Source organism: Cicer arietinum, chromosome 1 (assembly GCF_000331145.2).
Source record: "Cicer arietinum cultivar CDC Frontier isolate Library 1 chromosome 1, Cicar.CDCFrontier_v2.0, whole genome shotgun sequence".
Classification (NCBI taxonomy): Eukaryota; Viridiplantae; Streptophyta; class Magnoliopsida; order Fabales; family Fabaceae; genus Cicer; species Cicer arietinum.
The window spans coordinates 11,378,833-11,405,707 of NC_021160.2; the positions used below are offsets into that span (position 1 = coordinate 11,378,833).

General features: G+C 33.1%; 2 protein-coding genes across 3 annotated transcripts; both read right to left on the minus strand.

Annotated features, from left to right (window-relative positions):
• Positions 1 to 601: 601 nt before the first annotated feature.
• LOC101502282 (putative glucose-6-phosphate 1-epimerase) lies at positions 602 to 7,159 on the minus strand. The gene is made up of 9 exons (XM_004487906.4): positions 6,777 to 7,159; positions 6,337 to 6,411; positions 5,342 to 5,398; positions 4,326 to 4,486; positions 4,075 to 4,206; positions 2,970 to 3,072; positions 2,144 to 2,243; positions 1,464 to 1,710; positions 602 to 1,058 (listed from the first exon to the last, which is right to left on the minus strand). Exons 1-8 carry the CDS (start codon positions 6,879 to 6,881, stop codon positions 1,496 to 1,498), a joined length of 948 nt encoding a protein of 315 aa, XP_004487963.1. The 5' UTR covers positions 6,882 to 7,159; the 3' UTR covers positions 602 to 1,058; positions 1,464 to 1,495.
• A 6,599-nt stretch (positions 7,160 to 13,758) lies between these two features.
• LOC101502596 (villin-4-like) lies at positions 13,759 to 26,191 on the minus strand. 2 transcript variants are annotated; one of them, XM_012718505.3, is made up of 24 exons: positions 25,800 to 26,191; positions 23,957 to 24,069; positions 23,698 to 23,797; positions 22,713 to 22,781; positions 22,357 to 22,593; positions 22,053 to 22,230; positions 21,839 to 21,971; positions 21,497 to 21,659; positions 21,248 to 21,395; positions 21,023 to 21,123; positions 19,625 to 19,780; positions 18,961 to 19,029; positions 18,795 to 18,863; positions 18,576 to 18,713; positions 18,322 to 18,450; positions 17,738 to 17,885; positions 17,609 to 17,619; positions 16,510 to 16,650; positions 16,171 to 16,296; positions 16,028 to 16,093; positions 14,940 to 15,270; positions 14,602 to 14,804; positions 14,320 to 14,463; positions 13,759 to 14,229 (listed from the first exon to the last, which is right to left on the minus strand). In XM_012718505.3, the coding sequence occupies exons 2-23, from the start codon at positions 24,010 to 24,012 to the stop codon at positions 14,350 to 14,352; spliced, it is 2,886 nt and encodes a 961-aa protein (XP_012573959.1). In that variant the 5' UTR covers positions 24,013 to 24,069; positions 25,800 to 26,191; the 3' UTR covers positions 13,759 to 14,229; positions 14,320 to 14,349. The 2 variants fall into 2 exon arrangements, with proteins under 2 accessions (XP_012573959.1, XP_004487964.1); XM_004487907.3 differs by having other exon boundaries at positions 13,759 to 14,209; positions 25,800 to 26,190.
• Between the last annotated feature and the right edge of the window lie 684 nt (positions 26,192 to 26,875).

A 26,875-nucleotide genomic window follows, 5' to 3' on the forward strand; every position in this document is an offset into this window, starting at 1 on the left:
TAGAGAGAGAAAAATAGATACAATAAGATAATAAATAACTAAGATTATAATTAATATATCCATTTTTATATATAAAATAATAAATTTATATTTATTATAATTAATATAGTAAAATTATTATTATTATTATACAACAACAAAAGTAAAAAAATATTAAAATTATATTTTTTAAAAAGAGATGATTATAATTTTTAATATTAAATAAATATATATATAATTTAAAAATATAATAATATAGCTATCAACACTCCAAACCTACCCCGCTCGAGTTTTAATATTGAAAAAAATTTGCAGCCACACTTACACCCAATAAAAGCAAATTTTCTCTGTCCAATTTACAACTCAGGTGTTAGATTAACAAATAAAAGTGTTTTCATGGTGGTCAGAGGTGCGGCGCTGCAGAATAGACGGGTGATGTTGAAGGAGATATTAAAGAGGGTTTGAGTTTGGGTTTGGTGGTAGGATCTGATTGTATGAAAGAGAATGTAGGTAAGTATACAGAGGGTGCATGTTTAGATTTTGTGAAACTGTAAAATCTAACCATCCATGTCACAACATGCACAGGTACAAAGAATATGCACCAAAGTGTTCACCATAATAATAACAATAAAATAACCCAGAAATATTTGAAAAAACTTGTCAACGATTCTGTCATACATTCCTTTTATATTATAATAATAAAGAATTCTTCAAGGATGTATTAATTACCCAACAACATTAAATAATAAACAATTTATAGGGATTTAAGAATCCAGAATACTACGTGGATTCAAAAGGAATCCCATCTGGGTCTGGGCCATTCAACTCAACGTGAAAATCTGTTGAATTGTAGGCTGTATTTTCGACTTTCCATGGCAACAACTGTGGACTCTTCTGATTGTGCAGTTTGTTATGACCACACAAGTCATCCATTATAGGGAGAAAAAAACAAAGTTCAATAAAATCCTAACCAACATGAGTTCATTCGTCCAACACAGACTTAAATGGAACATGTAGGGAGTAAAATTACTGAGAAATTTTCCTTTCATCATTCATCCATAAATGTTGCAACAGGCTACCTGCAGATAAATCATTCAAGATTAGTGAGATATTTAAATTTAAATTAATATGAAGGACAAAACAAAAGTGTGATTAAGACCAGAAAAGAGATTTTTCAGTCGATGGCCAATTAGATCTAAAGAGTATTAACTACCAAGATATTGGAATCTTTAAAAGTACATAATTGTCTGGTGAAAGTAACTACTTAAATGAAAACACATTAACACACGCGAATTACAGAATTTAGTTTTTTTAATCCTGCTCTGTTATGCTTTAAAACTAAAGAGTTTAAAAAATGGAGAACATTTTCTACTCAAATTTTTTGTATCCAAAACTCAAGGTAAAGTGATGTAAGTCAGGGCTTAAGGTTTATGCCTTTCTTGCTTATATTAAGCTAAAAGATAATATCAATTTGCAGTTTTTACCTGTACAGGACACAGAACACAAGATCGATACTTCAACTGCCCTGAAGAACTCTCTGGGGATCAAGCTGCCCACTACAGTAACTAGATGGAACAGCTGAAAGCTCTAGTCTTCCTTTCCATTCTTCTCCAGGTTTCAAAGTGATAGCCTTTTCAATATTGGCAGCCTCTACACAAAGCATATGCTTATACTCATCATCACCGAAATCAGCCATAGCTTTTGCTTTCTTATCCCATGGATTCCACACCACTGGATAGAAAAATAATAAATATTAAAAATAGATTAGACTGACAGCCACTAAATAGATTAAAAAAAGGTTAGACTAGCAGCCACTTAAATTTGATATAAGTTACAACCTAGTTGTAATAAGAGGTTTGTGTAATAATCTCATGTTTGTAATAACCTAATCTCATTCGACTATACTATAACCCTAGCTCAAACACTTGGAAAATGCCATTGCTAGCTAAACCAGATTTGCTGCAAGTTTCATCACTTTCCTTGTATTGTTACTTGTATATCTTACAAACTTAAGAAAATATTAGACACGGAAATTAGGACATGTACTTTTTTGCCATGATCTACAATGAAATCTTGCTTTCCACTGTACCTCATCCAGTCTTGTATATTTACATGTAATATCTATGAAGTCAAATTCAGGGAAGATAAGTAAGATAATACTCACCAGCATCAGGAAGGCCATCTTTACGCAAAACAAATGTCCTCTTTTTTTCATGATCAATAATTGCTATCTTAGTAGGAGTACTAAGATATATCTTGTCCACCTATCATATCAAGAAAAAAATGAGAAGCAACAATTTATTTGAAAAAAAGCCTGTGAAACATAGTTACATCATCATCATTGGTTACATACATGTGAACAGAATGAGTCAAGTATTAGTAAAATCCAGGTCAGATATATGACCTTTCCTTTTTTTGTTAATTATACTTTATGTGAAGACGTGTTTCATTCAGATATAGGTTTGGCCAACCAATGCCCAGATATGAAGTGGGTGGCATGGTATCAACCAGTGCATGCTGGTCAAGGCCTACCCTTAGAACAGGAAGAAAAAAAAAGTATAGAATGAAAGGGTGAAAATGTAAAATTGAACATCAGAAATGAAGGCAAGGAAAAACAAAGGAAAAGATAAAGGCTGATAGTGGGAGGAAGGGGATGAAGAAGAAGCAAATGTCACATTGTTTCTGCAAATGAAAAATAGCAACCATTGCACACTTAAGGCATGAATTCAACAATAGAAAAAATAAATTATAAAAAAAAAATGAAAAGCATCTTCAGGTTTTGTTTCGATGTTTTACATAACAAGTGGTTCCCACTCCGTTTTTGTTAATTTAAAAAAGTGAAATTTTTATTTAAATTTCAAAAACATTAATTTAAATGAAAATTAATATTTAATTGTTTAGTCAAATAAATCTTCTGAAATAAATCCATCTCCTATAATACCAGCATGTCTGTTTCCTGAGACAAAATAGAAAGGAAAAACCAGACATACTTCTGATTCAAACGTTAAAGCATCCCCCTGTTCAGTAAAACGCTCCTTGTTCTGCAGGTTGTCAAGATAATCTAGGGTCTCTAAGCCCTCAAGCCGAACTTCACTGAACACATGCAAATAAACTAGTTAGACTATCTAAACATACATTTATACAACAACAAATTTATAGAAAGTGAGATAAAAAGAACATGAAGAAATAGTAAGTCAAATTAGCAGATAAAACCAAGAAAAATATGTGAATAGATACCACAGTTCCTAATTCCAAACTTGGAAGTTGATACATAAACCAAGCTTAAATATTTCACCCATGTACCAAACATAACTAAAAAGTTAACTGAACAAAGTAAAAGTACTTGCAAGCTATAAATTCCATTCAATAAATTACGGTAGCATATTGTTTCTACATCAGCACACTTAAAAATTTGTCTATCCACACTCTGCACCATCAAGTATCAAAATCCAAAAATCTACAGTTGTATTCCAAAGTTCCAAGCCAACTTTCGCATTTGACACAACTACATCTGCCATCGTGAAGGAAAAGCACACAATTTTAAAAATGTGAGAATAAGCTAACACACCAAATTGCTAAACATAGTGTGTTTCTGCTCAGTTTGTTTGCTACATGCCTCTTAAACTGGATCTCAACCAAAAGATACAACAACTGAACCTTGTCTGACTATGTGAGGTTTGAATAAATGCGGATCAATTACACCATTGAGCTATACAAAAAAATGAATTTTCAGTAATGTCTTTCAATGGTTTCTCTTATAGTTTTTCTATGCCTTCCTCCACCCCATCTAAGGCATCCAAACCTATAACTCCCTCCTACCCATGCCACCAAATTAAATGCCCCTGCAATAATACTTTGATGTCTTTTCCATTATAAATTCACCTGTTGTTGCATTTAGAACTTTTGGGCTTGCATTCTAGACAACTACAACCAATTGTTAAATCTTCGGTGACAAAACTAATGCAATGCCATTGGTGAAAGTAGACTAACCGCGGTTGCAAACCAAACAAACAGCAAGTTGCTAAATGTAACAGCAATGTTATAAATAAAAGCCAGTTAATACTAATGTTAGACAAACATATTTCAAGCAATTACCTTATGTCTGATACTGATAAATAAGTATGATATGCAAAGGTGAACGAAAAATCACTGTTTGCGTGCCGAATCCGATAAGTTAACATTAAATCTCCTCCTGGTCCCAAAGCTACCCTCAGACGGTACTCAAAACTACATACAAATAGAAACGCAAATAATATCAGAAAGAAATATAATATAATTATATAACAATTTGAACCAGGAATGAAGATATAAAGTTAAACAAATTGCTGGAGGTTTACTATAAATACCTGTGATTCCAGTTCTTTATGTCTTCTTCAGAGGGTTTAAGAATCAAATCAACAAAGGCTTTGCTCAAATTATTTGTTGGAAAAGGAGGAGGGTCATCGTCAATGGTCCAAAACCGATTTCTAGCAAATCCATGTTGGTCAAGGGTTCCATGGCTTCCAAACTGTGAACAAATAGAAAATTTCCTTCATCATGTCATCTGGTATTGTTATGTTAATTTGACAACAACAAACACAAGTTTCGGAAGGTCATTAAGAAAATTGTAATGATTTTCAGAAATAGATCATATAATTTTCATTTATAATTTAATTTCTATTGGTTTAGTTGTTTCTTAGGATCTCAATATAATTGCAGATATAGTTTGATCAAGACAGCAGTGAAATTTAGAAGGTAAATCCTTACAAAGTAAGTAACTAATATCTTGGTTCTTATTATCAGAAGTGATGCTAAATATTCAAAGCCATATCAGATCATGTTTGTTACCGTGACACAATCTTGGGAAATTGACAACTGTTACTTTAACAGATTTGTATTTATAGTTTGACGGGAATTTTTAAGTGCATTGCTGTTTGGGGATTGACGGTGGATAGTTTTTGTCGATGTATGGGATTTTCTTTAATTTGTTTGGTAATTTGAACTGTTAAATTATTCTTTTTACAGACTGCTGGTTATCTAACTTGGACCCTACTCTGTTGACTGCTTGCTCGATTTTGTGACTAGTCTTACTGTCCAAGTGATGTAACAGGCTCAGCTCTCAAAATGGCCGCAAGTTGATCTCCTAGTAGGATTGTATGATGCAACAAAATAAAATCAAGGCATCAAATGATGCCTAGGTTTATGTATTTTGTATGTTCAACTATAATATGATGAAAGTAAATAATTCAAAAATAACACCTTTGAAAACCTTCATTGTTCCTTACTGAAATTTCTCTAAAAATTAATGAAAAGAAAATCCCAATTGTGATTTTTGTAAAATCCAAGCAGGCACTAAACTAAAGAGAAGTAGTTAAGTACATACTTGCGGAAAGCATATTGGAATCCCTCCGCGAATAGCCTTCGGAGGCTTAAATGTAGCCTGCACAAAGAACCATAGTCACCATGACAGCTGGAGTTGAAATTGTTAAAAAACATAGTCACACACAAAGAAAAACCATATCAATATATTTACCCCTAAGTCGGATTAACAGCCATTGAAGCAAACATTAATATCAGTAATTCATTTTACATTATTTTAAAATCAAGATAGAATCTCATGCATTTCCAAGCAAAATTGGATTCAGTCCTCTCCAGTCCAGTGTTGTCAAATAGCCGCTATAGCAACGCTATAACGCTATAGCATAATGGAAATTGAACAAATCCCTATTATTCCGCAATACGTTATTTATTACAAAGTGTTGTCAAATAGCCGCTATTGCGGCACAATAGCATTATATCGTCGAAGAATTTGAAAAAACCACTATTTTCCACAATCTGCAATTGACATCACTGCTCCAATCAGAAGATAAAGTTGGATATTAATTTTCTTTAAAAGCAAATCAAGATCTCACACTGCCTAAATATCTTCCGATAGGTATTAAAAGTCAAGTGGCTTCTACTGATCACTCACTGTATGAATTATCATTCACATAGCAAAACCAAACTAACTTTGCGAACTAATTAAAATCAAAAGCGAAGTTCTTAATTGTGGTCCGCAAGTGCAATTGTGGCTGCATCTGCAACATAAAGGTTTTCGGTTAGAGGTCTCCGCAATAAGATCGCACCCAATTGTGACTGCATCGGCCACATACACCCACATTTTAACACAATACCAAAGTTCACAGCGTAACCACAACCACGAGGTCCGCGACCACTAACCGCAATTCTAGAATCACCATATAAAGTATAAAATGAGGTCTATTTTATTTTTCTTTTCCTTCTTCAGTCTAATAAACTTGGTAACTAAATTAATGCACCAAAACTAATAAATAAGATAGAAACAAACTCGTTTCATCATCATAAATTAAAATCACACACCTTACTACTGAGAAAAAGCAATTCCTCGCCATGATCATTCTTCCAGGAAGTCACGTGACCACCATACAGATACACCTACAGATCACAACGCAAACAAACAAAATGCCATCATAAATCAGAATCACAAAACAAGTGATATCTTTCCTTTTATCTTCAATTTTTCAATTTAACGGTTAAATAATTAAGTGAAAAATCAGCGCATGTGTTAGATCGAGCATCATCCGTTAATGAACATTAATTATCAAAGCAAAAATGAAGAAACGAAACCTAAATCGAAATAAACAGAACGAGATCGGAACATGAAAAACATAAAGTAGAATAAATAACAGCGATAATAAGTAGAATCGGTTGAAACCTAAAGCAAGGAAAGCAAATCGAGATGTAAATTGCATGAAATGGAAACAGATCAAGCAAAAAACGAAGATTACGGTTACGATTACCTCTGCGGAGGAACCACGAGACTCGCGAAGAAGAACCTTATCGAGACCATTGATACCTTTGGATAAGGTGAAGGAAGGTGAAGGAAGAATTTTATCGTTATTCATAATAATTATAATGATTATGATAATACCTAATAGCTGCTATAGCTATATAGATATTATTAATCTTGTTCTTCTTTTATGTATGAATGAATTTGTATTTGTGATTGTGATTGTGATGCTGATACTATATGAAAATAATAATCATCATCACACTCTCTAATTTCTCTATATATCGCTGTTTGGATATTCTCAACTTCACCGTCGTGTCGTATCAATTAAGCCGATTTCTTTTGTTTTCTCGGACACACGCACTCTCTTTCTGCAACCAGAAGTACTGCACCTTCAACCTTTTCTTTTACTTTTTTTTTTCTTAAAAATTATATTATTATCTTTGTCTTCGTCAAAAGATATTATTATTATTATTTTTGTCAAGGATTGACAAGTGCATTCCAAATTCACACACATATTTTAACAGATGTAATAATATCACTATTTGATAGGTTAACTATATTTTATAAACGATTAAAAAAATTATCATCTCACACAAAAATTAAACTTTCAAAAAAATAAATACAAAAAAAAACATTTTTTCTTTTTGTAGTTTTGTTTAATTTGATTTAATTTTGTGTTATGTATGATTTATATTTTCACTAAAAATAAACGTAGTAGCAACACATTTTGTGATATTTTTTTTTTAATAAAATGAGTTTAGTTTATTTTATACAGTCCATAACGAAAATCAAATACTAATAATAGTTTAATATTTATAATTAATTAATAACATAAAAGTTATTTATATTTACAATATATTATCATGACAAAATAAATTTATAGATACTGTTAGGTTTGGTTTGAAAAGAAATAAAACTTTTATAATACGATGAACTAATGTTTAAAATATCATTAAGATATGTGCAGACATTAATATTAACACTGAAAAATATCAACTAAAAAAATGTAGATATTATCTTAATTTATACTATAATAATTTTTTTATAAACATCTAATCACAAAATATGTTACGTAAAAATTTGTGTATATGAATTAAATTTGAAAATCTTTCTTTTACAATTTGCACCTTATGACAGGATTGAGAAGTAAGAGTTGTGGAATATGATAGTCGAGAAGGTTGAGAGCAATGTAGATAGTTGTTGGTGTGTATGTGGAGATTTTAATGCAATTAGGAAGGAAAGTGAAAGAAAAGGGAGGAGTGAGTATATCCAAATGAAAGACATTTTGTGTTTTAATAATTTTATCAAGGAATCAGAATTTATTGATTTGTCTTTAAATGGTAGAGCTTTTACTTGGCATCGTTTGGACGGATTGGTCATGAGCATATTAGACCGATTTCTTTTATCAAATAGGTGGGGTCGTCAATGGCCCAATTGTTCGCAGTGGGCGTTGGATAGAGGCTTATCAGATCATTGTCCATTATTTTTGTGTGATGATTGAGATGATTGGGGACCAAGACCTTTTCGTATGTTGAAGTGTTGGGAGGAATTTGATGGTTAAAAGGATTTTGTTAAGGAGGTATGGGATAATTATATTGTGTTTGGTTGGGGGGTTTTGTACTAAAGCAGAAGTTGAAAAATATCAAAAATCGATTGAGGAGTTAGCACAAGGAACGTTGCAGCAACCTATTTGACAAGATAAATGTGGCTAAAGAGGAGTAAAATAAGTTAGATATTAAAGCATAATCATGTGTTTTATCATATGTGGAGATTGAAGAGCGTAGACAATTGTCAACTAATATTTGTTCTTGGTCTCGGTCGAATTGTAGTATTCAGTGGCAACGGTCGCGGGTGCAATGGTTGAGACAAGAAGATGCAAACACAAAGTTTTTTTATGGTATGGTATCCAATAGGAGGTGTCGTAATTCAATTCTCAGTATTGAGGTTGGGGTGTGCGAGTCGAAGGGGTGGAGTCAGTGAGAAGTGCACTGTTTAATCATTTTGAAGGTCATTTTAAATCCACTAGATCCATCCATATGGGTTTGGATAACTTGCAGTGTAATTCTCTCTTGCTAATGCAAGCTGAAACACTATTAGTTGGATTTAGCGAAGAGGAAGTCAAATAGGCAATATGGGATTGTGACAGCTACAAAAGTCTAGGTCCGGATGGGATACCTTTTGGGTTTGAGAAAGAGTTTTGGGAGAACATAAAAGATGACTTTATGAGATTTCTAGGTGATTTTCATGTGAATGGGAGGTTGGTAAAAGGATCAAATTGCTCCTTTATAGTTTTAATTCCCAAAAAAGACAATCCACAAGTCTTATTTGATTTTAGACCCATTTCATTAGTGGGATGTATGTATAAAGTTTTGTCAAAAGAGTTGGCGAATAGACTGAGTCAGGTGATTGGTTCTATCATTGTTGAATCTCAATCAATGTTTGTTAAAGGCAGATAAATTTTAGAAGGGATCTTAATTGCAAATGAAGTGGTCAATGAGGCAAAAAAGAAGAAAAAAATAGTTAATTTTGTTCACAGTGGACTTCGAGAAGGCATATGACTCAGTTTAGTGGGATTACCTAGAGCTTGTGATGGCAAAGATGGGTTTATGCACCTTCAGGTATCCTTTATCTACTTGAATCTATTTTTAAATCATTTATTTGGGGTGGGAATGAGGAAGTTAGTAAGGTTCATTGGGGAAATTGGGAGAACGCGCGTTTGCCTTTAGAGAATGGTGGATTAGGAGTCCGAAATTTGAAAGTTTTTAATAAAGCTCTATTGGGTAAATAGCGTTGGAGGTTAAAAACGGAGTCAAATGGCCTTTGGGTTAAGGTGTTGATCAATAAATATGGAGTGGAAGTTGTGGAATTTAGGGGGGGACAGTTCGAGGGGGTCTGTGTGGTGGAAGGATATTTTTGTGGGAAGAGTTGATATTGAAGAGGAATGGTTTGATAAAAAATTGTTTAAAATTATTGAAAATGAAAGTAATACTTTGTTTTGGAAGAATTCATGGTTGGTTGGTGGGGTCTTGCATGAGAAATTTAGTAGGTTATTTCATTTGTCTTTGCAACACGAGGAAAATGTAGAAGTTATGTTAGAGATATTGCGACGGAAGGGTATTCAAAGGTGGAGATGGCGGGGGCAGTTGATTGTGTGGGAGGAGGAATTGGTGGAGCAGTGTAGGATTTTATTGGCTAACGTTCACTTTCAAGTTAATGTATCTGATAAGTGGTCGTGGAACAATACACAAGGAGAATCATATTCGGTAAATGAAGTGTATTTTGTACTATGGGAGGAGTTTGTCGCTAGTGTTAATGCACCTCTATTTCAAGACCTAGTGTGGCATCCTTTTGTCCAAGCAAAAAAATCATTATTTGTGTGGAGGTTGTTTCAAGATAGGTTGTCTACAAAATAAAATTTGTTCCGTCGAGGAATCATTTCTTTGGAAGATCAACAATGTGTAGTAGGTTGTGGGAAAGTTGAAACAGTCGGTCATTTGTTCTTTGTGTTTCCTCTTTTTGGATTCGTGTGGTATGGTGTTTTGAATTAGTTTGGACTATTTGGTGTATTTCATAAGGATGCGATCAATCACGCTAACCAATTTGATAGCCTTTTTTCACGTGAACGTGTAATGCGTCAAATAATTAATTTAGTTTGGTTTGCGGTGATGTGGACAATTTGAAAATCAAGAAATGAGACGATTTTTCGTTCGCATGTTGTGAATACAAATTTTATTATTGAGCGGACCAAACTTTTAACATGGAGGTTGATGAAATTGCATGTAAAAGATTTTTGTTATGAGTATAACCAATAGTGTTCTCAACCTTTAGAATGTATTGGTATCGCTTGTGGTTAATTGTTTTACTTCTTGTTTGAATAATTTAGTTTCTATTTCTACTTTGTTTTGATCATACAGTAAAAACATTGTAAAATTTCTTTTACTTTTGCTCTAAGCACTTTTTATGCTTAAAATGGTTCTTGAATATATTTATATATTTATTTTTGACTTGTTAAAAAAAATTACACTTTCGAAAAAATAAAAAGTGGTAAATCTCATTACTAACTAATATCAATGTTAACACTATAAGTATCTAATCACACCTATAAGTATCTAACAAACTAATATCAATGTTAACACTATAAGTATCTAACCACAAGATATTGGTAAAAATTAAAACTTGCATGTCAATTGAATGCGAGAACCGTTCAATCACTCTCTTTGCAACTAGCACGGTATCTTAAAACCTTTTCTTTTTATTTCATTTTTAATTAATTAAATATTTAGTCTAGGTTCTTACTAGGAAACATTAACGCACAATTAAAGTTGAATTTAATATATACATCTAAAAATTATTTATATTTTTTTTACCTTATTAGTAATATTTGACTTTTTAACACAATTATTTATAAAATTATTTATATGGATTATTACAATTTTTCAATTATATAATTTTTTTACATTAAAAGTATGTATTAATTAAATTTATAAAAAAAATTCCTTGTTGTTGTTTTGTTTAACTTGACTAAGTTACCTGTTATGTGTTATTCATATTTTCGTAATAGCAACACATTTTGTGGGATCCTTTTTGTAAAAATGTAAATAAATTTGATAAAATATGATGAAAAAATATATTATTACCATGGTGATAAAACAAAAGTATCAACGTGTGAATAAATTTTTTATAGTTGAAATATAAGACTTAGATTTTGTTTGGATGTGATCTATTTTTTCTTCTTCTTATTTTTGTAACGGTCTTGTTTTATTATTAATAAAATATTAATTTTTTTTTCAAAAAAATACAATAAATTAAAACAAGTTGTGTTAGAAGTTACATACAATGTAGTTCAAGCTAATGAACTAAGACATTCAAAGGAGTTTGAAAGTTCAAATCTAGCTACTAAAATAACATATTCTAACAACAAACACTTTTCTATATTAATAAAAATAAATTAGGTTTAAATTTACTTTTCCTCTCTTTAACTTGTGTAAAAAAAAATCTTAATCGCCTCATTGTCAAAATTTATTATTTAATCCTCCTATTACTATTTTTTGAGATATATAGTTAACGAGACTGCTACATCGTCAAAAATAATAGAAAATTAAAAAATGTCTAATGAACTAATTAATAACAGGACCAAAAAATTGATTTTAAAAATAAAAAGGCACAATTATTTTATACAAAATAGGTTTGTGTGCATTTAAAATAAATTATAAACAAGACAAAATCCTTGCTACAATAAAGTTACATATAGCACCTTCCTCCCAGAAAAAGATCAAAAATAGAAATTCCATCGTCGATCAATACAAGATTATCTAAATTCCTCTTCTAACTATAGGACCAAGACAAATATCAAATCCAAATTGAAGAGACAACAATCCCCAAATCGACGTGTAGCTTTTGAACATGACATCATAAGATGAGCAGCATGACATAACGGCATATGATTAGTATTAAGATCATCACATATTATTTAAGTTTGATCCATTAGATAACATAAAAGATAGTTAGGGATTAATTATTTTTTACTGGGCTTTTTTGTTTTTTATTTTGTTGCTGTATTGGGCCTTTCAGTGAGCTGAATTGGGCCTTTCTGTTGGTAGTTTGTCATATTGCAAACATTTCTTCTCAAGATAATTAAAATCATCATTAGAAGCAGTACAATACCCTCGTACCTTTATTAACTTAAGTTTTTTATTTTATTTAAAAGTTCAACTTATTATCTAAATTACCTTTTATCTCATTATTTGCAAAAAAAAAATGTATATTTAATTTGAAAAAGTTGGACATTGATAAAGGATAATTGTCTTATACTATCATTAAATAGATGAAAATAGTCAATTTTTGCTTATATTTTGCTTTAACTTAGATGTGTCAAATTGAGTAAAAAAAACTTAGATGTGTCAAATTTGACTCTATTTGATTACAAATAGAGTAAGCCGCACTATTACAAAAAAATTATTTCCTTTAGTCTCTCTTTTTTTATTTATGAAATATAAATCAAATTGCTCCACCAGTCTCTTTATATAACCATATTTTGTTTTTCACATATATTAGAGAGATTACTATGAATCGTAGGTAGGAAGTTAATATGTTCACAAATACTCCCTTCTTAATTGTATTTGGACTTTTAACCATTGAATCACTAGGGTTAGAACCCATGAGTCCATAAAGTATTCCGCAGTCTCTGTGTCGTTCATCATCATGTCTTGTCTTAGCATCGCATGTTCTACGTGTGTCGCAACCTTAACTAGCGGTTGTCGCTACGTTGGAGTTCTGCTCAAGTGTTTGGCATACTACTCATATTGTTTGTGAGTGCTGGCTCGCATTCTTATGCTTCTTGCGACCGCTGTCCCTTTGTCGTAAGTGTTGGCTTGTTCTTGACACTGGTTGTAGAGTATTTGCAGTGGCGCATCAATGACGGCCATGTTGAGCACATCACTTCCATGGTTTGTTATTTGTGACTCAACGCAAGGATTGTAACAATTGTTCCTCCAAACAATACAACAATTTCAGCCAGCACTCCACAACCCTTCTTAAAAAATCCAGTAAGACTTGGCATGTTGCAAAAATAACTTGCATGGTAGATTTACCATGTCTAAAAGTGATTGGAATATCGCATTGTTGGTATTGCGTGAAAAAATTTTGAAATTATGAAAGCCAATTGGTTTATGGTAGGTTGTTTCACTTGAAAAAGTATTTTAAGAGTTCTGATTTACTTCTCTTGAAGATATGCAAAGTATTCAAGCAGTTAGAACCTAAAACCTAAAATATGAAATCACATCTAATTCTTGTTTTCTCTTGGAGAGAAATAGTACTACTTATGAGTCAGTAGCCACTTAGCACATGAACAAACATAAGGCGTTGGTATAGGGTGTCAATTCTTTTATAAAAAATAAAAAAAATAAAAAAAAATCAGTTTTCGGACAAAACAGAGTTGTCTGGCTAACCCTTTTTGCTCTTTTCACTGACGTGTTCGGAAATTGCGCAGAGAACAACAAAGAATCACACTTTATTTCCAAAACAAATAGCATCGAAGCTGACTGGTTTTTACACTCTAGTACTATACACACTTTATCCTCAAAATATCAATACAACCTAAATAGACCGCATTTGCAACCCCAATTGCTTGACCAAAACAATTTTAAATTAAATTAAAAAATAAAATAAAATGAAGAAGTAACATGAAATTTGAAATCCAAAAGTGTTTTTTTTTCTTTCAAAAACCAAGCTCACAAACAACCTTTTGCCCTATAAAATTAATGCCACGCAGCTAACTCAACAAAGAAAAAAACCTAATCGTTCAAACCAGTGCAAAGAGAAGGAGAGAGGTGGAAAATCTCTAGTTTCTCTTCATGAAAAGTTTCCTGGGAGCAGACGCAGTTATGCTAAAAAAAACACTGATGCTGTCCCCTTTTCATCCATATTATGTCCAGTTCCTTACTGCAAAACAGAGAAGCTTCCTGGTTTTAAGACGGGCAACTAGAAAAAGTAAATATAAGGACGTCAAGGAAGAATAATATAAAACTTGTGATAAAAATTTATTCTTATACCTGCAACCTAAACTGCAGTAAGTTAAAGAATCAGAATAACTGAATAGCCATTTTAAGTTTGTTTTGTTTCCATTTGGGCAACTTGTAGAAAGCATCCTTGGACATCCCAAATTTCTCTTTGAACTCAGCCGATGATAGATAAGTCTGCATGAATCAAGATCAAACAAATCAAAACTAAACGAAAGAAATTCTAACCATAATTTCGAAAGAATGGGGAAAAGAACATAAATATGAAAATGAAGTAGAGATGATGATATTATAGCAAGACTAGAACCATTTTACCTCTCTTTTAGTTACATCAATGCCTGGCACAGGATCTGTAGATGTTATTTTAAGGCGTTCGTATGGGTGAAAAATGAGACCTTCCTCATCTTCAGCTTCACCTTCTTTCACATCTTCCTCTATTGTAAGAGATTCCACTCTGCCGCTCACAGAATTCTCCTTGTCATTTTTCTCAGGGTTTGATTTTGGGGTGACTGGACTTACTTCACATTATACCCCAGAACAGAAAGCACGTTGCAAGAAAGTGAATTATATTACGCAAAGCAAAAAAGTATTACTCAAAAGAGGGAGGCAAAAGAGGGGGGAGGGGGTGTGCAATTATTTCATCAATTCTATACCTTTAACTGACCGAGGCATAATACTTTCTCTTGCAGAAGGTGGTCGTTCAAAAGCAGAACCAAGTGCAGCTATGGATTTAGATTTTGATGCTAGTATTGCAGAATCTGGTGTCGTAGATTTAGGATACAGCTTTCTAATTACTGGAGGTGGAGTTGAAAGATTCCTTGCATTGGCGCTCTCAAAAGTAGCTGCTAGTGCATTAAAGGCTGGGGACCTACCCCTCACACGAACACGATCAGGACTAACAGACATGCTACGGGAAGAACGCTGGGATTTATCAGGCACACTACTAGACCTTCCTCCATATGTCGGTGTTCGCCGTTTGGGTTTCTGATAATGTATATCATATTTCAACAACAAAACAGATAAAGGCAAAGAAAATAAAATATATCGAGACAAGCAAAGCAGAGGAATTTAAAAGATGAAGTGAATTATATCTGCTCTCTATCAAGAATCGGCAAGCATTAGCACATCTTTGGATTCAATAGTAATACAAATTTGTCTTTGCTAAAAGAGCTCCTAGTTCAATTGGCACAGGTCATCAAAACTTGGCAGTGATATTGATGTTGAAGGGTTGGACAAACAAATTTATTAACAGCATTTAGAAAGCACAAGTGTATTACAGGTTTCTTGAAGCTATAAATAAGATTAAGCATTAAGCAAATAGCATAAAAGTAGTTTTATTTCCCTGATATAAATTATTTTCAGTTTTAGATTTTCAGGGGAGACATCACAACGTTAATATCACACTTCAGTGTCTATCTATTAACAGTCACTAAATATGCAAAAAGCTGAAACTACTTCACAGTCAGTTTAAACATTTATCCAGACAGCTAAACTATTGGTCAGTTATCCTTAATTTAAAATTTTAAACGCAAACTGTACCTACAATAAATTCCATTAAAATAGGGTTAAAAATAATCCTTACAAGTAGAAGTCTCATTTCACTCACCAAACTGCTAACAAGGGGGGTAAATATTGAAAACTTGACTTTGAATGAATATTGGGTCCCATGAATATTTAGAGAAAATAAAGGGAACATTTCATTAGAGATTGTAAAGGAAGCTAAGAAAATGAAATGACTTACATCCAATGGTGCAGTACCCCCATTTTTCACGATTTTAAGCTTCCTTTGAAATGAGTCGCCCAACATCTGCAAAGTCAAAAAGGAATTGTCAATATCAGGATGTTAAAAGTCACATGATTATGCCATTATGTTGATAAGCTTACTGCAGATTTCGCCGACTCCCAATTAAAAAAGCGAGTGAAAAACGGTGGCTCACTCCCTTCCATGACAACATATATTGGAGCCACGCGAGATAATTTTTCCAGAAGAAAATCATGCTCAAGAAATTTCTGTTCAATTCAAAATAACGAGTTCATAAATCCACAGCCAAATCTAGAACATAATAGATGTTAAATTCAAAATGAAAATGATAAAATTAAAATATTCTGGTTTCATAATAATACAGGGATGTTATAGAACACAAGCATTAAATTAACAAAAGATATCACGGAGTCTTCGAAAGAGTAGCCACTAAGTTATGCTAGTAGCAAAACCAGTTTTACCTCACCAATTGTTAGAGCCTGCATTCTACTCTTGGGGTCAACCTGCTGGCCAACCCAGACAAAGATTTCTGAGTAACAATCCAAGATGAAAATGTCTTCTGTCATTAAATCATCCTGGGAGAAGTTGTATATCTCTGTCACCTGAAAAAATTGTTCCACATTAATGCATTGCCGCAGAAATAAATCCAAGTATTCACATTGTCACAAGCAGTGTAAGACACAGGACTGAGTAAATTCACTCTTAAATTTTTATACATGTCCCCTTAGTAAACTGAGGTATAAAAACAGTGATCCATATCACATTCGTCAGACTTATCTATCAGCATTTTTCACCAAAATTAAGTCTTTAAAAGAAGCTATGATGTGATGGCCATTAATCAGGTTAGCTGTATTTCGTTCTCTTTTGCTGCTCTCACACGATTAGCTTGAAGTTTGATTTGAATAACCTCTTCGGTCAATTTCAGTAATCTTTAAAAAAGCAACTATTTGAATAATCTTATTATCTAAACACATACTTAATACCATTATAAATAACTTAATGAACACCTAATATTAGGGGGGATAAGAGATAACTAGCAAGGAATTTCCGGGTGGCTTAGGCCTTGGAGCAAAGATAGCTCACTGTTACGATGTTTGTTCTGTTTTTCCCGCACCTGCCTCTATTTTCATCTCCTGTTCTTACTATTAACTGGAGAATACTCCCAGCTTTTCATACTGATGCCATTGTTAATACCAGAACCTATCATTTTCCAGCTTCAAACAGTAGTACCAATGATGTTGGAGAATGAGTTCTGGGAAACTGTATTTCATTCCTGTTTTGTAGCATAACATTACCCATTTAATATGTTTTCCAACAGTATCAGATTGATTCAACGCATATCTCAATCTTATTAATCACATATAACTTGTGCTTAAAATGGATCAGATCATTAAGCCTTTCTTTATGACAAGTAACTTAACATACTATACATGAAATAGTATTGAAAGTCAGGAAACAAGGCCTACTTTAACACACATTCATACCATTGCATTTCCACAAGTCCCAAAATTAAGTATAATGTTACCAGAGCTAACAGATCAGATCAGTGGGTATACTAACCTTCAAATTTCCTGCTCATTGTTCAATTAGGCGGCAGAAGAAAACCATCACAAGCAAGTCAGCTATTTGCCTTCAAAGGGGGAAGGGGGGTCCGTAAATATCCAGCAAACAAGAAAAATGATCCCTTACCTTTTGAGAAGTTGCAACAAAATAGGTGAGGATCACTTTCAGCCTCCCTAGTAATCTTTTGACTGGGATATTCCGACTTTCCTCCCAATAAATCCCAAAATTGTTCAGATTCTGTCCCTTCCCTTTGTGGTTTGGTTTGTAAATTTGGCTGCAGAAATTTTGCAAGCAAGTGAAAACCAGAAATATATTTGATAGAAATCTCTTTGGACATTTGAAAGTTTAAAAAGTAGAAATCGATGTCTTCTAACACATTAATTTTGCATTTATGAATCGACTAATATTACAGGTCTTTTTTCACATCAGTGTAACTCCCTGTCCTAGATACAGAGATTACGGGACATGCCACTGAATAGCATCAAACCCAGAACCCCTACGACAACAGAGGCAGTCCTAGTGTGATTGACTGATAAAAATGATAATAACGGTATACTTAACCATTTTCAACATGAAAGTGTATAAAACTTCACCCCCACCTAGCTGCTTGACCAACACATTTATTTGACCAAAAAACGAAATGCTAACTTCTTGGTCTTAGCTTAGACCCATTAAATTTTTCTCACTATATCCTAATCAAGACATCAGACCTTTATCAAATCCAGCATCCTCTCTACAAGTTCCTGGTCTTCTGCACTTGTATTGCTTCCAGACCAAGTAAAGACAGCAGGCCCATTGTGAAGTATGTAACAATAAGAGGAATTCAAGGAAGACGCAACCTGGTTGTCAAACATGAATAGAAAATTTGATTACATAAACAGAACCAGTAAATTCAAAAGGCTCACGCCGAATAAAACATAAGTGGATAGACAAATGACCACTACAAAGAGAAAATGGGGCATACCGGTTCAACTTGTATAGCTTGCATATTCTCTGGTCCAGAGCCCTGGATGCGAAATAATGCAACACCATCCTCATTGTATGTCTCATCTGGAATTTCCTTTTCCGCAATGTTAGTCTTGTATCCATCACTAAGACCGCCCTGATTGAAATGAATAAGAAAAAGTTACTTAGCCGGTAATAGATGGGGCGTGAGCTTCCAGAATATCAGCATCCCACAAACCTTAAAAACAATGATGGTTTGTAGAATAGAATGAAATTGAATTGGTTCATTGCCTTCATAAATACGAGCCTACAGTCAATTACAGATGCATATCAGTAAAAAGATAAGAAATAAGCATAACCATTACTTTAACAAAAAGACAAACACCATTTCCGGAAAAAATTACCAGGGAAGCCAGAAACTTCATTGACTCAACGATTTTGCTAGCCAGTGAATTAGCTGAAGCTCTTTCTTCCTATTTTCAATTTAAGTCACGTGAGCAATACAGGCAATAGATTCACAGTACTCCGAACACAAATTTATTGCAAAACTGAAATATATTCTGTTATGCATATATTTAACCCTTTCTAGTCCCAGAAAATTGCCAGTGTCAAGTATAGTGCAATACTTCGAGATACAATTGGCTAACATTTAATTAATCCCTAGGTCCCTACATTTTGGGAATATTTTTAATAGGTCCCTGTCAACACCAACTCTCCTAAAAAATTAAGCTGTTTACATCTCTGATAGTTCCTATAGTTCAAAATCTATAAACCCGTGTAGTTTCAAAAACTATTTTGATAAGATTCCTGAATCCAATATTCCATTAGGCCCCTATGATGACTCAATCTGAAAAACAAACTAAACAAAACAATAGGGACTCAATTATAGTTTTCAAACTATAGGAACCTAGTAAGAAATTCCCAACCAAACCTTACAAGGACTAACAGATACAACCACTAATATTTTTCAGCTAGATGTGAACATTATACTTTCGGATTATGTTTCTATTTTGATATTCATTCAAATCATGTGTGACTAGAAGTAGAATTGAACTCAAAATCTTTCACCTCAACACTATTCTTTCCTATCCACGTTCCAATGAGACAATCATCCTTATCTTCTCCAGGATATGAATACTGAAAGATGAAGCAATCTCCACTATAAAATTTTGACTGATCAGAAGCTGGGAGAAGAATCTTTTCTTGGCCGTTCACACGCCAAACCTGTACAGTTAGAGTAAGACTGCTGTTAACTACAGAAATAATAGAGAAATGTTGGGATTGAGCAACACCAAACCACAACAGGTCCACCCAAATAAAGGATACCTTCTGAATTATCATGGAATACAAATTATCAAAATGACTGCAAAGGAACATAAAATAACAGGCAATATATCAACTGAAACCATGCATAAAACACCACAGTTGGAAACTTGATTCAATCGCAATGTCTAAAGTTTAAAATGTACCTTTGATGTAAATAACATGTTTTTTATTGAAACTTGAAATCCAAACAACGTAAAGTGAATTCTTTTAGGACAGCAAAGCAAAAGGAAAATGTCCAAAATATTTATTAACCACGGTATAAGCTTATAATTACAATTTACAGGCATGATAATGGTACAGATCAAATGACTTGGAAAGAAATAACTTAATATTACTGCATATTAAATGAAAGGAAAAGTGGTACATGAGGATAGAACCTCCTAAAGCAGAAAATACAGGTATGACTAAACAGGGACGGGTTTCTCTGCCAAGTATACAACTGAAAGACCAGCAAAATTAACCACCTTGTTCTCTCTCCTCCCACCCACACCCACCCAAGGTCTGGCAATCACTGACTGCACGTGAATGACACAATTTCAGCATAATTAACGGGCCAAGTCTGCAAACCTTCAGGCCATTTTAATCTCCTGGTATAAAGATTCCAGATTTCAGGCCTTCAGTAGCGCCATTAAACAGCTGGCTTTAAGTTTCCTAGCAGCCCATTCACTCACAGAACTTGTCCTAAGTCCTAAAAGATCCAACCCCAAATACAAATGGAAGGGGGAAACATTATGCCTGATATAAGGCTATAATATTGTCATAAAAGAACTATGTCAAAAGCAGAAACTTATAGGAGGAGGCACGTGATTGGTTATATATTATATAACTACGACACCCCATCATGCAATAGCTCTTCGGGATTGAAGAGTGGACAATGAGAAGGCCCACAAATCTTGTGCTAAAATGCAATTCAAGTTTCTTGTGGTCATAATATATGTACTACAAGACTATGTATTCTGCTTCTCATTCTGGTGGCCATCTTTAGTATGGAGATAGCAGGAGATTAAAGGGTTCTAAAATGTTCTCTTTGGAAGAGATCAACTACACAGGATATGAAACCAATAAGAAAATTGACAAAAGTAGACCAAATTGTGTCGAGAAAGATCGATCTTGATGGATGATTTGCAACTAGCGGAGTACCTGCAAATGTCCTGTGCAATCAATGTACGGTTGAGGTTCTTCTTTTACTGCATCAGCTTTCAACAGACCCTTGACATTCACTCCTTGACGTTTCAAAAGTGCTACAAAGTAAAAAGTCAAAAACAAGAGAAAAAAATTGAGATGACATAATGACGACAGACAAAAATGCAATGTTAGAAAAATCTATTCAGGTCAAGATAACAGCCATAATTAATAAACACTTGCCTGCTACCTTGCCACGTCCATCTTCAGAAACAGTTACATCAGGGGTCTGAGGCCAAGAATCAAACTTGGACTTAAACAACACTGTTTCAAATCCTTCAATCACACGAATTATTTGGGGTTTAAGTTTATCGATGCCACTGACTAACTCCTGTTATTTGGTCCACAGAAAATTAACAGTAATTAAAAGATGAAGCATAATTCAAACTTATAGCAAAATGCTAAAGGATGCAAAAGGAAACGAGGTATTACATCAGCAACTCCACTTGCACTTTTTCTTTCATCAAGAGAGGTATTTCTTCCCATCCAAACAAACATTTCCAACCCACAATCCAGAATATAACATTTATTTGTGTATAGAAACTCCCTTTTTAAAGAATCAGTCTCAACAGGATCAGCCTGTCCTTTCTCAACACTGCAAGATTGATAATTTCACGATAATTAGAGCAATACAAAATCCAACATTTTAATACACCAAATGAACTTCAGCAATTATTCGTAATGTATTGGTAATGCAACCAGAAAGAATGGAATACATTGGTAATGCAACCAGAAACAGAAATATAAGAGGGAAAGACTAAAATAACATTATACCAAAGCAGTTTTGGAGGGCGAGAATCAGCAGACTTATCATCGTCAGTGGCTGCTTTTCGTGGAAGAGGAGCAAATCCACCAAAGAAACCCCAGAATTCACCAGTTTCAGGATCAGCCATTAACTTTCCATCCTCTGCTTGGAAGTTCAAGAAGACATTCAATTCATAAAAATCAGGAATCCCCTTTCAAACTTAAAATATACTTGTAGACTTACCAATAGCGGCTACCTCACATTTCCCCTCATGGTAGGTATCCTTAATATACTGTACAACTTCCAAAGCTTTAGCTCTTTCTTGAATAGATGAATTGGAACCATTAAATTGGAAGACTTTTGACTCAGTGTCAAGAACAAATATATCATCATGGTTGAGTGAAGATCGAGCAAAAGGAACCTATAACAAAAACAAGTGGTACTCAGCAAGCAGAAACAATGTTTCCGTATGTGTGTGCCTGATCCACTGGGATCAACGATACACTATACTCAAATCTCAGTGGCAGAGGAAAATTGTTAAACTTGCCTCTTTGACATGTACAACATGTTTCCCTCTGCATACAAACAACCGTGTCTTATGGTTTTCAGCCTCCGCATGTTTAAAACCAGAAGCAACTCCACCTTCTTGAGGTATAATACAAGGTTTGAAATAAGACAGGAACTTTTCGGTTTCATGGCCCTGTACTTCCCGATACTGAACAGCACGTCCTCCAAGAGCTGCATCCAGCTCAACTGTCTTGATGGCTGCAGCACCAGCTTCATCCTGTTTTAAAAGTACAATCATTCTGTTTAATGTCAAACCATAACAGCGAGGAAATAAACTTATAAGAAAAACCCACAAATATATCACTAAGTTAATACTGAAAATAATAATAACTTTACCTGACTGGTGTCTTTACCAATCCAGTAATGGATGTCATGACGCAGAGCACCACTTTTTGATGTGGTTGTCTACGAAAAAAACAATCACAGATGAAATATATTCATAGTAGAAAAAATCATGCATCATGTATGATGCAGTATGCACAAGCAGCATAGAAAAAAAAAACGACAAAGTTAGTAGTTATGACCAAAAATCAAAAGGAAACAAGAGAATAATGTGAATCTTGCCAAAATAAAGGACACTGATGAATATATGAGACGTGTATCAAAGACCTCACAAACTATCTTTCTCGTAAGGGGAACCAAAGCACATGGGAAAGAAGCCAACAATGTTCTATAGCTTAAGTCATGCCCACATGTGGTTAACAAAAAATAATGTACCTTATAATTTTATAAATACATACGTCATTCTTTTAACCTGAGGAAACATTTTGTACCAAAACCGATAAATGTATAGAAGTTCCATAATGAATGTTGTCCTTAGAAAAATGAACATAAAGGAGAAGAATAACAAGGTCCTTTAGCTAAACTCATGTTCATATATATGATTAGCGAGGATAAAATATTTTGTAAATATACAGTTATCATCACTTTAAACTCATTATAGAAGTTCCATAATGAATGTTGTCCTTAGAAAAATGAACATAAATGAGAAGACGATAACAAGGTCCTTTAGCTAAACTCATGTTCATATATATGATTAAGAGAGGATAAAATATTTTGTAAATATACAGTTATCATCAATTTAAACTAAGAGCGCACTCTGTCACAAACTGAAAAATGTACACAAGTTACAAACTGAATGTTTGCCAAAGAAAAATGAAGACTGAAATCAATTTCACAAGTCATTACATACCAATTTTATGATTTTTTTTTCATGCTGAGAATATCAATAGTTTCAAAAACATCAACTGTTTCAAACTTACTATGTCTATGCAATACAATTATAAAAAGAATGACTAATCACTTGGAAAATATGGTTTACCTTTAAAATCACATAGGAATCCCCTGTGAAAAATTTGCCATAAGAGGACTTTGGGACAGGTATTGGATTAAAGTTCTCAATACGCCATATTTCAAGTCCACTATTTATGGTTAAGGAGAATAGTGCATAAGATTAAAGCATAAAATTAAATTATGCATTGAATAGAGCCAATTGAGGAAGAAACTTAGAACGAATCTTGTAAAAGTTGAAAATCTGATAAGTAATAAACAGTGCAATATGTTAATTAGATGCAGGATACGCCTTTTGTCCAGCTCCCTGGAAAGCTGGATCCAAATCTCTCATGGAAACAGCCATAATATTATTCTACTATTTGGTCCTTCACAACCTAGCTTAAATATAGCAAATAATATCCTGAAAGGAAACCATAAATTATATAAATATAATGAATTAATAGAAAAGCAAGATCAAATTTTACTGAAGCTGCAAAAATAGAAGCTGAAAATGAAATGCAAATGCTTCCACAAATAGTTTCAATCAACAAAAATATGAGTTCATGTTTACTGAGGTACAGTGAAGTTCACTACTAACTGAAAATCCAACCAGTTATTTTCGGCTCTTTACAAACACTTGTATAACCTTTTCAATTTTCAACTCTAGAGATATCTCCTAATCTGGCATTAGGCATTTTTAGTAAATTAAGAACTTAATAACCTAAATTGATGCTCCTCGAGTTAAGACAGATGTATCAATATTCCAAGTTGCAACTAAGAATAAAAATAAACTCCTAAGCATGTCATTATCAGCGACTACAGACTCACTCGTTGCTGTCCAACAACATTGAATACACAAATAGCATGCATTTTGAGTAAGCACCACACAAGCCTTGTCACTGAAGTTGGTTGGATTAAAACATAACATGAACCAAGAACCCAAAAAGAAAATTGAATCTTCTGTCAATCAATCTGTCTCTATTCTACATACCTATAAGAGCTAGATATTTTTGGTAGCCACCATTTGACATAAGTTTAAGGTGGACAGTACTAGTACATGAAGAAAGCAAACAAACAAACAAACGTATACACATCCTCACATTTGCATGCAACAAAGACCTTGCACTGCCTTGTGCAGAATGTCACTTATGCAAGTAGAGTTGCCATTGGAAAGCAAGCCTATTAATTGCAAGAATTATATTATTCTAGAAAAGGAGTGTATTTGGGTAATCAACTTGTAAACACTTACTCAATGAGCTATTATAGGGAGCTTAACTAATCACTTATTCATAAACTATTATGGGAGCTTATTGAAATAAGCTAAAATAGCTCAGGGACATATCATAAGTTAAGTTTATAAGTTCATTTAAACACTGATATAAATATCGAAGTCACAAGATAAAGTAAAACAAGCTCTTGCAAGGTTTCCCTAAATTGCCTAATAATATCAAATTAGTAAAATCAATATTGGCCAATATTGACCCTTCAATGTAGCACAGCTATGATCAAGATTAAATTTAAGTAAAACCATTATTGACAACCGTCCAAGAAACACCCGAAGAAATCTGTGCAATGGCAAACAAGTAAAAGAAATCTAATATCACGAGAATTTCTCCACGCAATAACACACCCCAACGCATCCACTATTCCACATGCAATAAAACGCTCAAATATTAGACAGAATTGCCCTTTTGCAAATATACATCATCGAAGAATACAATGAATGGAGCTAACCATACACCTAGGCAACTGACACGTATGCACGCAATATACACATCACATGATAAGCCACAAGACTTGACACACTTGATCTCGAAAACCAAACAAAACATGCCAATCATGTTCCATTTTCCAAAGTCACATACATCAACATCTAATTTTTCAACAACAAAAATAAATTAAAAAAATGAAATAAAATTAATATTAAACTAGTCCTTGAAATTTCAACATCCGAAAAACAAGAAAAAAAAACCAATGTTCAATTCAAGTCAACTAAATTCAATCAAATACCAAATCAATCAGGAACCAGATCGAAATTCAAGCTAAATAAAAACAGGTTCGAAATTCAACCTAAATCTACACCGCTTCATGAACAAAAACGAAAAAATCACTTAAAAAAAAGCGATTAAAGTTCTCTTCATTGATTCATACCTGGAAAAGAAGCAGAAACAGCAGTAATCAAGTTTGTCTGTATCGGAATCGGCAACAAAAAAACAAAAAGCGAAAATTCGAGAAACGAAGAACAATACAAGTACACAATAACCACCTCGAGCTGAAGAAAAAAAAAATCGGAATCGAAAATTGAAAGATAAAAAATAAATAAGAAATAAAATTGAAGAATCGAAGTGAATAGGAAGTAGCAGATCCAATGAGAGGAAAAAAGTAGGCGAAAATCGGAGGCGAAGGAGAGAGAGAGAGAGAGAGAGAGAGAGAGAAGAGGAAAGTGGTGGGGAGTGAAGAAGAGGAAGAATTTTTAGAGAGAGAAAGGAATATTAGTAGAAAAGTGTTGAAGTGAGAGAAAGGGAGGGAAGAATGATGAAGTGCCAGGCGTGCTTATCACTAACGGCAACAAAAAACCTCTATTCCTTCCAACCCCACACTACATACACCTCACACATGAACTGTAAAACATTTTTTAATAATTTTTTCTTTTTAAGTCTTTCTAATTAAATTAGTATTTTTATTTTTTTTTCTGTGTTTTTTTTTGTTATTAGAAAGTTTAGATAAGTTGATTCTAATTAAGGTTATGAAATTTGCTATAGACATCGTTTTATTTAAATTTGATTCAATTCAAATTAATAAACAACTAGGTCCTTCAATAGTTTGAATCACATAATTCAAAAATTAAATTTATTTATAGATAAAAATCAAATTTTTTAAATTTTAAATCTTTAGATAAAATAATTTTTCAAGACAAAATAATGGTCTATAAAAATATTTCTACTTTTTAGGTAAAATTAGTTGTGAGTATACTACAAATTATTATTATTATTATTAATTATTTGTTTATTGTAAGTATTTCTCACCAAAATATAATCAACATACAAAATTATAACATAAAAATCTAAATATTATAAATATATTTAACCAACAATTGGGATAGATAGAACCAGTAAACAACAATCTTGATAATATTGGTCAAAATTGTGCCCATTTATATATATATATATATATATATAATTATCGGTATATTTTTCACTATTATAAAGATTATATATGAGTAATGT

Excerpts from the sequence above, each read along its gene's own strand:
- LOC101502282 (XM_004487906.4), bottom strand. The coding sequence starts at position 6,881 with ATGAATAACGATAAAATTCTTCCTTCACCTTCCTTCACCTTATCCAAA. Across the intron at positions 5,399-6,336 it reads TGCTTTTTCTCAGTAGTAAG|GCTACATTTAAGCCTCCGAA; the intron begins GTGTGTGATTTT and ends TTCTTTGTGCAG. Across the intron at positions 1,711-2,143 it reads AGATGGCCTTCCTGATGCTG|TGGTGTGGAATCCATGGGAT; the intron begins GTGAGTATTATC and ends TTTTCTATCCAG.
- LOC101502596 (XM_012718505.3), bottom strand. The coding sequence starts at position 24,012 with ATGGCTGTTTCCATGAGAGATTTGGATCCAGCTTTCCAGGGAGCTGGA. Across the intron at positions 16,094-16,170 it reads GGGAGTCGGCGAAATCTGCA|ATGTTGGGCGACTCATTTCA; the intron begins GTAAGCTTATCA and ends TTGACTTTGCAG. Across the intron at positions 14,464-14,601 it reads TTGATGTAACTAAAAGAGAG|ACTTATCTATCATCGGCTGA; the intron begins GTAAAATGGTTC and ends TGATTCATGCAG.